Source organism: Vulpes lagopus, chromosome 2 (assembly GCF_018345385.1).
Source record: "Vulpes lagopus strain Blue_001 chromosome 2, ASM1834538v1, whole genome shotgun sequence".
Taxonomy (NCBI): Eukaryota; Metazoa; Chordata; class Mammalia; order Carnivora; family Canidae; genus Vulpes; species Vulpes lagopus.
Window position 1 is genome coordinate 173,547,026 of NC_054825.1, and position 10,087 is coordinate 173,557,112.

General features: G+C 50.9%; 1 protein-coding gene across 3 annotated transcripts; it reads right to left on the reverse strand.

Moving 5' to 3' along the window:
• Window positions 1-838: 838 nt before the first annotated feature.
• Window positions 839-8,556, reverse strand: RBM42 (RNA binding motif protein 42). Of its 3 annotated transcripts, none has more exons than XM_041729766.1 (10): window positions 8,332-8,556; window positions 7,964-8,108; window positions 6,371-6,455; window positions 6,188-6,262; window positions 4,525-4,590; window positions 4,270-4,424; window positions 3,538-3,870; window positions 3,094-3,211; window positions 1,179-1,373; window positions 839-1,086 (listed from the first exon to the last, which is right to left on the reverse strand). In XM_041729766.1, the coding sequence occupies exons 1-10, from the start codon at window positions 8,451-8,453 to the stop codon at window positions 974-976; spliced, it is 1,407 nt and encodes a 468-aa protein (XP_041585700.1). In that variant the 5' UTR covers window positions 8,454-8,556; the 3' UTR covers window positions 839-973. The 3 variants fall into 3 exon arrangements, with proteins under 3 accessions (XP_041585700.1, XP_041585694.1, XP_041585706.1); XM_041729760.1 differs by having other exon boundaries at window positions 4,270-4,445; XM_041729772.1 differs by lacking the exon at window positions 4,525-4,590.
• Window positions 8,557-10,087: the final 1,531 nt, after the last annotated feature.

Consider the following 10,087-nt stretch of genomic DNA (forward strand, 5'->3'; position numbering starts at 1 on the left):
AAGCTCTTAGTCTAGTGTTCAAGATCCTACTTGGACATTTCCTCAGCCAGGCAGGATCAAGCTTGGGGCTGGGGAGAGAGAGGCAGGAGAGAGCCACAGATGCAGAGAGAGAGAATAGACTCAGAGATACACTTGGAGACAAGAAACAGGAGCACTCACAGAGACACTCGCAGGAAAATAGACACGGAGAGACACTTGGGGGCCCACACAGACCTATGGCCAGAGTTGGCTGGGGTTTGGCAGAGAGAAGAGACTGGAGCATAGTCTCAGGGATGCAGAGGGTGAGAACTGCAGACACTGGAGACTGACAGGAAGAGCATGGGACAGACTCAGAAGGGGCCAGTTCCCTCAGGAAGCCCTCCCTGACTCCCAGATCAGCACCCTGGGCTCGGCCATCCTGGCCCTGAGCACTCCGTGTGGCAAGGGGCCTCTGTTCTGCCACTGGGCCACGAGCTCTGAGGGAACAGAGGTCAGGACTGTTGCGGTCACCACGTCCCCAGCATGGGCTAGGCCTTTGGGGCATTTGCTGAGAGGATGAAAGCCTGGAAGGCTGTAACCTCCAGAAGGGCAGGGCCCAGAAGGCCCCTTACCTTGGTGCTGGGAACACAGGCTGTGGTCGTAAGACAACTGGACTGTCAGCTTGGTTTTGGCCTTGCTCTAAGCCTCGGCTTCCTCCTCTGTGGAAGAGGCTTCTGGAGATGTCACAGGCACACAGCAGGGATGGGAAATGCTCGTCTGCATGTTGGTCTAGGTACACTTTTAAACCTTCCCACTATTCACTATTCCCAGGTTGGGGGATGCCAAGCCCTGCTCCCCAAAGAGTGCTTCCAAGCCCAGCCAGGGACAGAAATAACGTAAATTTATTGAAACTGGTTTTGGGGAGGTGGTGAGTGGATTGTTGGGGATCTTCCAAAGAGAATGGGGAGAAGAGCCAGCGCCCGGCCAGGAGGGAGCGGGTGCCCGGCCACAGACCCTATCTCAGGCCCAGTTTCTTCTTCTCCTTCTGCTTCTTGCGTACCACGTCCAGGTTCCGGTCCTTCCACATACTCTTGCGCAGCTTGATGGGGCGCGAGCCCACATACTTCCCTGTGGGAAGGGAGGGCTCAGGGTCAGGCTTGGGGTCAGGCTCAGGCCAGATGCCGGTCACACCCACTGCCCCTAAGAGAGGCCTCACCCACCATTCATCTCACGCATGGCGCGCACGTAGTCGCTGGGGTCCTTAAAGCTGACAAAGCCATAGCCCTTGGTCTTGCCCGTGCGCTTGTCTCGGATCACCTTAGCCTTAAGGAAGGATGGGAAGCGGCTGAAGGCGCGTGCCAAGATGTCATCATTCACTTCATTGCCCAAGTCCCCACAGAAGATCCGGAAGTCATCTGGGTTGGGGGAGAGGAGGTCAGAAGATGCAGATGCCTGGCTCTGTGTCTGCCTTATTTAAATGAACCCCCTTCTCTGGAAGCATCCTCCAAGCCCTCCTCCCTCTGTAACCCCAGCAGCCTCTGCCTGGGCCCTCTCAGTAATCATAGCCAACACCTGTTTGGCATTTGCCCCACTAGGCTCTTTTGCTAAGTACTGGTGAAGTTTTAACACATCTGGCACTCCCAACAACCTTTTTACACCGAGGCTCAGAGAAGTCACGTTACTTGCCCACAGTTACTCAACCAGGTAGTGGCAGAGCTAGGATAGGAAGTCAGGCACCTGGCTCCGGAGTCCTCACTTTTAACTACCTGCACTGCCTCTCCCCACCCCAGGGCCATTTCATACCCATTCTCATGGTGAAGGCTCTAACTCTGTCTTAGCCCTGGCCGTTCCTCTGAGCCCCCAGCATCCCTTGGCTTCCTGGACTTCTCCCCCAGGATATCCCCTAGGTGCTGACACCCATTTACTTTCTCTGCAAAGCCCACTCTGATTCTCCTTTGAGTCTGAAACATAAACACACTGATCCTCCTCCAAGGCTGACCTCAGCTGCCATTCCTGAGCATATCCCCTGAGCTGGGCCTGAGCCAGACCAAACACTCAAGCCCAAAGCATCCCTTCCCTAACAAGGCACATACTATTATTATCCCGTTATTGGAGTGAGAAAGGGAAGCTAGAAAGGCTAAGTGGCTTGCCCAAGATCACAGAATTAGGGTCTACAGCCTGCACTGACCACATCTAGGCTGACACTGCCATGCCCTGGCCTGGGGCAAGTAGACAATTCCCAAAAGAGGCAGAAGGCAAGGACTCAGATGGGAGGCAGCTCCGTTTCTTCAGCTAGCACTGTGGCTGCTCCACAGTTTCTATGGTGATTAAGGACACTCTGAGAACAAGTTAGGCCGCCCTAAGGGGAAATCATCTGATAAACTCAGAGGTAGGGCCCTTTTAGAAAACAACTGGGCTGGATGGACATTTCAAAAAACTGTTACATACTAGACAAAGTGGTAGGAAGGAGACCATTCTCACTAAGAGATAATCTAAAGCCAAAAACTGTACACATCCTGATTCATAAGAAAAGATCGTTACAACAGATGATTCAGGGACAACTGGGGAAATTTAAACACAAAGGGAATATGAGATACCATAGATTTCTCATTCATTTTCCTAGAATGTTGATGGTATTACGATATAAAAAGAGAATCACTTTTCTTAGGAGAGGAGTGCTGAGGTATTTAGGACTGAAGTAATAACTTCATTTATAACTTGCTCCAAATGATTGAGCAAAATCCAAAAAAACATACACACACAAGTGAATACAGCAAAGTGTCAACTGCTGAATCTAGGTGGTTGATTACATGACTATTCACTATGCAATTCAGTGTTTAAAACTTCTCACAAGAAGTTAGGAAGGAAAAAAAATATGTTCTTTTACTTCGAGCAAGCCAGGCCTCTCATGAGTAAAACAGAGCTCAAAAGGTCCTAGTTGCCAACTGCCTCAGTGGTTAGGTGAGGGCCTGCCCCACAGCCACAGTCTAGCCCTCCAGGAGGTAGGCAAACAGAATGGCCTGCCCTACAGAGAGGTAGCAGTTGTGGAGTGACCTGGTCCCCGTGTCTGCCCCAAGGAGACCTTGGTGTGTCCTTGACCGAGCAATGCCTGGCCCTGTACTTGGGCCCTCTTACCTGCATCCCACTCTAGCAGGCTGGGGTCCTCCCAGCTGCTCCCAGCTGCTGTGCGAATGCAGCGTTTCAATTTCTCTGGCTTTCCTTTTTTCTTGTCCTCACCCAAGGGCTCCGGGACCTGCAGAGGAAGGGGATGGGGTGCAAAAGGGCTTGGGGTTGGTAGTCTTGGGACCCACATATCCCCTTCAGGCTCCCCCACCTGCCTACATCCCTCACCTTCCTGCTTCCATAGTTAAAGAACTGGATATACTTCTGAATGTGAGATACCCATGTCTGCCTCCTTCTCTTCCATGTCTTCCACCCCCTCTCGTTTCCTGGGTCCCTCCTGCCTTCATCAGTAGAGGACTACATGTTTTTCTGGGTGTGGAAGGTCATGGGTTCCTGTCTGCCCTCCCTGCCCTTTCTACCTGCCTCACACCCCCGAATGCCATGCTCCCTGCTTACCTCAAGAGCCATGAGGCCAGGGGGTGGCTCAGGCCGTGGGGGCCGGGGTCGTGGACGCAGGGACAGGAGCTCAGGAATGCGCAGTGGGGGCAGTAGGCCTCGTACAACTTCCAGCGGTAGAGGCAGGGGCTCAGGCTCAGGCAAAGGCATGGCCAGGGCCAATGGCAGGCTGGGACCAATGACGGCAGGGCCGGCGGGGGCACCTCCTGCCCCAACAGCCACTGCTGCGCTAGCCTCTTCCAGCCCGGCTGCTGCAGCCACCACTGCCTCTTCCTTCTCTTTCAGACCCAACCCCAGGCCCAGCCCCAGCTCTCGAGGTGTTGCTGGCTCTTCCTGTGGGCAAGGGGAGACAATGAAGAGTGTCCTTTCACAGACTCAGACCTTACTCTCATCCCGTACAACAAAGCAGAGGCCTGAGGCCAGAGAGCAGACAAGAGACACCTAAACAGAGAAAGAAGTCTCTAGTCAGAGACACCAGGACAGAAAACTGAGAAGGACGACCAAAAGAAAAATAGAGATATAGGGACAGAAACAATCCCCAGCATGTGTCTCTCTCTCTCTACTTTCCTCACAAAAAGAAGGAAAAACAGATTCAGCCACAGAAAGAAATAGTGAGAGACTAAGACACACTCAGAAAGAGAGTGAGAAGGCAGACTTAGACATGGCCCACCAAGCCAGGACTGAGCATCTCCCCACCTTTCACACCTCTATTAGCTCCCTGTCCACACTTACCAGGGGAGGTCTCAGAGCAGCCATGGAGCCCAGGGGGGGCCCTGGGGCCCGAGCCATTGGTGGCAGCATCATAGGTGGTCCAGGGGGGCCAGGAAGAGGGGGGCCCACGAGGGCCTGGTGAGGGGGCCGCAGGGCCATAGGGCGAGGACCACCTGCTGCAGAAGAAAGAGCAGAATCTGTCAGGGTGTTAGTGGGGGAGTCGGAGGGCTTAGGGGGAAAGTTATGTGGCAGGGATGATGACCCTGGCCCCCTCACCTGCTCTCTGTAGCACGTGGGGGACGAAGGCCGGACGCAGGATAGGGGCCCTCTGGGGAGCTACAGCTGTGGGAGAGAGAGATGGGGGGTGTGTGTCATGGGGGACCGGGGCACTTGAGGTGAGGTGTGTGTGTGTGGGTACTCTCAGCATCCAAGAAATCCTGAAGAAGATTCTGGGGAACCTTCTGGGGGAGATGCAGGAGTCTTTCCATTCGTTCATTCAGCAAAAATTTACCACTGAGCATCTCCTCTGGGCCTATCCCTGTCCTAGACAATACTAGGGGCACACTAAAAGACCAAAGGCTCTCAGGGAGCTCCTGGTCCAGAGTTGGGAGGGAACAGACCCATCACCAGAGAGTGACAGACCACAGTGATCAGGGCCAGGATGAGGTAAAGCCCAGGCAGGGTGACTGAACTAGGAGGGTTAAGCCTGGGGAGTGGTAAGAGCCCAGAGGAGCCCTCTGACCTAGCCAGGGTGATTAGAGGCTTCCTGGAGAAAGAGACCTATGAACTGAGACCCAAAGGATAATAAAGACCAATTGCCTTTAGTCAGGCAAAGGGTGACTGTAAAGACTACTGGCAAGGAGAACATTTATAAATAAAAATAAAAATGTTTTCCCTTTTCAGTTTAGTATAATTGTAATAGCAGAAGTTGAAATCTGGAGAACATCATTAAGAGAATGGTCAAGAGCTCAGTAGGCATCCAAGCATAGCCTTGTTGGCTGTCTATGGATGTCCTCCTGAGGGCCCTAGGGAGTCACAGCAGGGTTGCAAGCTGGGCAGGGTGACTAGGTCAGATGTGCATTTTGATCAAACCCATAGTAAAGAATAAGAGATGTTGAGATTTCTTAGATATCAGATAAAAAAGTGTAACCGGACTTAAGTAACACAATTAACAAGTTTAATTTAAGAGAGATTGTACCTAAACTTTACAGAACATGTATTCTTTTCACACATACAAGGAAGCAGTGTCACAAAAATTGACTGTGTGTATGAAGGTCATCTTGACGATAAAAGTAAGAATGACCTGTGGAGAGGACAGATTTTAGTTGATTTTGGTTAACTTGAATCTGTTTTAGTTAATAGGCTTTGAAAGATTTTAGTTGGGTGACAGTGAGCAGAGGAGACAAGAGAGATCAATAAGAATATTACGGGCATATTCCAGCAATGCTTAGGGCTCCTGGGAAGTCTATGGGGGTCTCTCTGTTAGGGACCAGGCAATGTAGGGTCTTGAGTGCCAGGTGATGAGCTTGGTGCTTATTTGATAGTTTATTTATCCCATCAACAGACAGCACGTAATGCTTACATGTGGCAGGCACCAAGACTTTTGTCCCTCATGGAGCTTGTATTTTAGAGGAAACAAAAGATGATAACCATAACGAGGAAATCGTACAACTTGTTATAAGGTATTAAGTGCTATGGAGAAACAGCAAAGAGTAGGGATTAGGAGTAACAGTAAAGGGATTGGTTTGCAATGATCAAGTGAAGCCCTACTGGGGCCTAACTGACAAGCATATGATCAGGTTTGTGCTTTAGGAAGATGGCAATGTCAGAGCGGAGATGAAATGAAGAGGGTGAGTTAGTGCAATGATGTCGGCAAGATGCTGCGGTAGTCAAAACAAGAGTGCTTGGTTAAATGTGGGGTTCTTGGCCCCAGACCTACCTGCTCGACGCAGGAACATAGCTTCTCGAGCCTCTGGACTGTCCAGGTGACTCCGATCACCAGGGCCAAAGCCAACTGTTGGAAGAGGAAGAGCCAAGGCTGGTGGGAGGAGAGTCCCAGGCATCCCTTTTGATCACCCTGCCTGATCCCCTGGCTCCTTCTCCTCCACCGCTCCTTACTTACCTGGACCCACAAAAGGAGGGCCACCCACCATGGGAGGAACTACTGTGGCTGCAGCAGCTGCTCGGGCCTCCAGAGTCTGTTGGACCTGTTGGGGAGGAAATCAGGGTGAGTGGCCTGACTTAGTGCCCCCAAGCTGCCCTGGCTGGCTTACTCTGAGAGGCCATGGGTTTCATTCCTTGCATTCTGTGTATGGCTGGCTATCTGTCAACTTTAAGTCTAGGTTAAAATATCACTTTTCAGGATGCCTGGGTGGCTCAGCGGTTGAGCGTCTGCCTTCAGCTCAGGGTGTGATCCCACGGTCCCGAGATCGAGTTCGGCATCGGGTGCCCTACATGGAGCCTGCTTCTACCTCTGCCTGTGTCTCTGCCTGCCTCTCTCTCTGTGTCTCTCATGAATGAATAAATAAAATCTTTTAAAATAAATAAATAAATAAATAAATAAATAAATAAATAAATAAATAAAATATCACTTTTCAGGGAGACTTTTGAGATCACACTAGTGAAAGCTGTCCTTAGCCCCTCCCAGTAGCAACTTCTCTTGTCATCCTGTTTCATCTTCCTCAATGCATTTAGCACTATCTGAAGTTATGTCCAGCCTGTCCTTCGCATCTCCCATGCCATCACCCTGGTCCAAGCCATCGTTATCTCTGGTCTAGATGATTATTGTAGCCTCTTCTTCAGTCTCCGTGACTCTGCTCTGGCCCCCCTATGGTCTATTCTCCAAACAAGCTATAGTTAGTTAATATATAAGTTGGACCATATCACCCCTCTGCTCAAAATCCTTCAACAACATCCCATCTCAGAGCAAAGACCAAGGTCTTTATGGTGGCCCACAAGGCACTACCATGTCTGGTCTCTATCACCTCTCTGTCCTCATCGTCTCTCACTCTTCCCCTTGTTCACTCTACTCTAGCCACACTGTTCTCTCTGTTCCTTGAACATGTCAGGTATGCACCTGTCAGGTATGCGTCTTGCATTGGCAGTTGTCTCTGCTGGGAATGCTCTTCCCCTAGATATCCCCATGGATATCTTTCCGTAACTGTCACCTCCTCCGAAAGGCCTTCTCTGACCACGCTGATAAACCTCTGCCTTTTTTTACTCTACCCTGACTGACCTGTCTGTCTTTCCTCAGTAAAATGTAAACCACAAAAAGATAGTGATTGTTTTTCTCTGACTGTTCTCTGCTATGTGCCTGGTGCATAGAAGGCACCCAATAATTATTTACTGACAGAAGGAACAAGTTTCTTTTGTTTTCTTTCAGTAGTTTTTCTCTCCACATGTCATATACAACTTTCTATTGAGCAGGTGAATGTGACTAATGAGACCGAGGAACTATTTAACTGAAATGTAAATTTTAATACGTACAGAATACTTTTATCATTACAGAAAGTTCCACAGGACGACGTGCTCTAGAATAATATGCTCCCAAAGGGCAGAGATATTGTTTGCTTAGTTGTTACTGTGTTCTCAGTGCCTGGCACATGAAACATCTGTCACGCTAATCAGTAAGTCCACATGTCAGTAGCTGTCCGTATACAAACACCGTGTTCAAAGCACTGTGCTCTCGGGTTTCCATGCCTCAGCTCAGCCATACCTGCTGGTAAGTGTTGGTTGCGATAATTGGGCGGATCACAGGAGCTGCCGGGACCTGCATCGCTTCCACCGTGGGGACCGTGGGCACCGCAGGCACAGCAGTTGGGATGCCGGTTACCGGAGCCCCCAGAACTTCCTGCTCAAACCTGCGGGGGCAAGACCGACACCACAGCTCAGGACCTCGCATTAAATCCGAAACGCGACGGCGCCTTCGCCCCTGCCAACCTCCGCTTCCTCCCGCCCCCATAATCCCGAAAGTCCCATTTCCCCACGACAGAGCCATTTCGGGCTGATTCCGGCCTGGAAGCTCCAGGGCTCGGTGGCTCTGGCTCTGGGACGGCTTTTATCGCGCCCTGTCGCGGGCCTTACAGGGCCATCTCCGCCTCCATCTCCTTCAGGCGTTCCTCCCCGCTCTTGCCCGGCATGCCGGCGCCCGGGACCACAGGTCCTCCTGCACCCGGGAGTCCCGGGGCTGGCCCCGCCCCGGCCATCGCTGCAGCCGTCGCTGTCGCTGTCGCCGCTACTGCCGCCTCAGCTCAGCGGCCTCCGCCAGTTCCGCTGTCTACTCTCTGGTCTTGTCGGGGTGGGCGCCCGCGAATGACGTAGGCGAAAGCGACGGCGCTGGTGCATGACATCATGCGGAGCGAGGCCAATGAGAATAGGGCCACACCTGGAGGGCCCGCCCCGGGAGGAATATAAACCAATCAGAGTGGCGGAAAAAAGGAACCAATGAAGAACCTGGATCTAAGTAAGTGCGGCCAAGCGAGGCGACCACGCCCTCATTGGAGGAACAAGGGCTAATGAGAGCGCTGTGAAGTCGCTGGCCCCATCCCTAAAGAGGAAAGTGGACCTTTGAGAGCCCAGAAAAGTTCGCAGGCTCCGCCTGTGCCACCGAAGCTCCTTCCGGAAGCTTTAACACAGGGAAGTCCGCAGCAGCCCGGGGCTGGGCGGGGCTGGAGGCGGCTGGTCGCCGAGCGCCTCCCCTCTCGGGTAGCCGGGCTCGCACTTCGCCGGAGACTCCCAGAGAGACGAGGGTCCTGGTGTGGGGAGGGGCTCAGAGGGGCGCCTGACCCGGGCTTTCTGCAGAGGGTGACCTCTGAAGACTTGCTGGACGAAAATGGAGAGAGATGTTGTGGGGGGAGGAACAGTTCCTGCAGAGGCCGAGACCGCAGTAAATCAGCTCAGACGGTCACGTGGGTAGGTCTGGTCTCCGTGGCCTTGGGGACGCCGCGCATCCCTCTTCGTCTTCGATGTGTTGTGTTGTGAATATTTAAAATACACAACACTAGAGAATATAACGAACCTCCACCTTTCAGCAATTACTCATATTCTACCCTTTTTGTTTCACGTATACTCCTCATTGATATTATGATTTTGCTGGAGTATATTAAATTCCAGACATTGGTCAGTTCACCCATAAATGCTTCACGATGTCTCGCTAACAGATAAGGACTATTTATTTATTTATTCATTTTAGATAAGGACTATTTAAAAGAAAAACATTTCACACCTAAGAAAATTAAATTATATATATATGTATATATATATATGAATATCATCTAACACCCAGACTGTTCAATTTTCCCTGCCTCAGAATGTCTTTATATAAAATCAGGCTACACATAAGGTATACACGTAGCATTTGGTAGGTTGGTGGAATTTTTGTGTGTGTGTGTGTGTGTGTGTGTCTGAAAACTTACTTTTTACTGGCTGTCTTGGTTTCTTGAAGTTCCAAGTCTAAATCAACACTAATGAATCCTTTGTGAAAATACTGTCTTTTGGAGGCACCTGGATGGCTCAGTGGGTTAAGTGTCTGCCTTTAGCTCAGGTCATGATCCAGGGGTCCTGGGATTGAGCCCCACCTTGGGCTCCCTGCTCAGCGGGGAATCTGCTTCTCCCTCTCCCTCTGCCCTCCCACCCCCACCTTGCGCTAGCTCCTTTGCACTCACTCTCTCAAATAAATAAATAAAAATGTTAAAAAATACTGGTTTTTGTTTGCTTCTGTGCTATAGATGTGATGAGAATAGGGTGCCTTTAAAATTTTTTTAAATTTATTTTTTATTGGTGTTCAATTTGCCAACATATAGAATAAACACCCAGTGCTCATCTCATCAAGTGCCCCCCT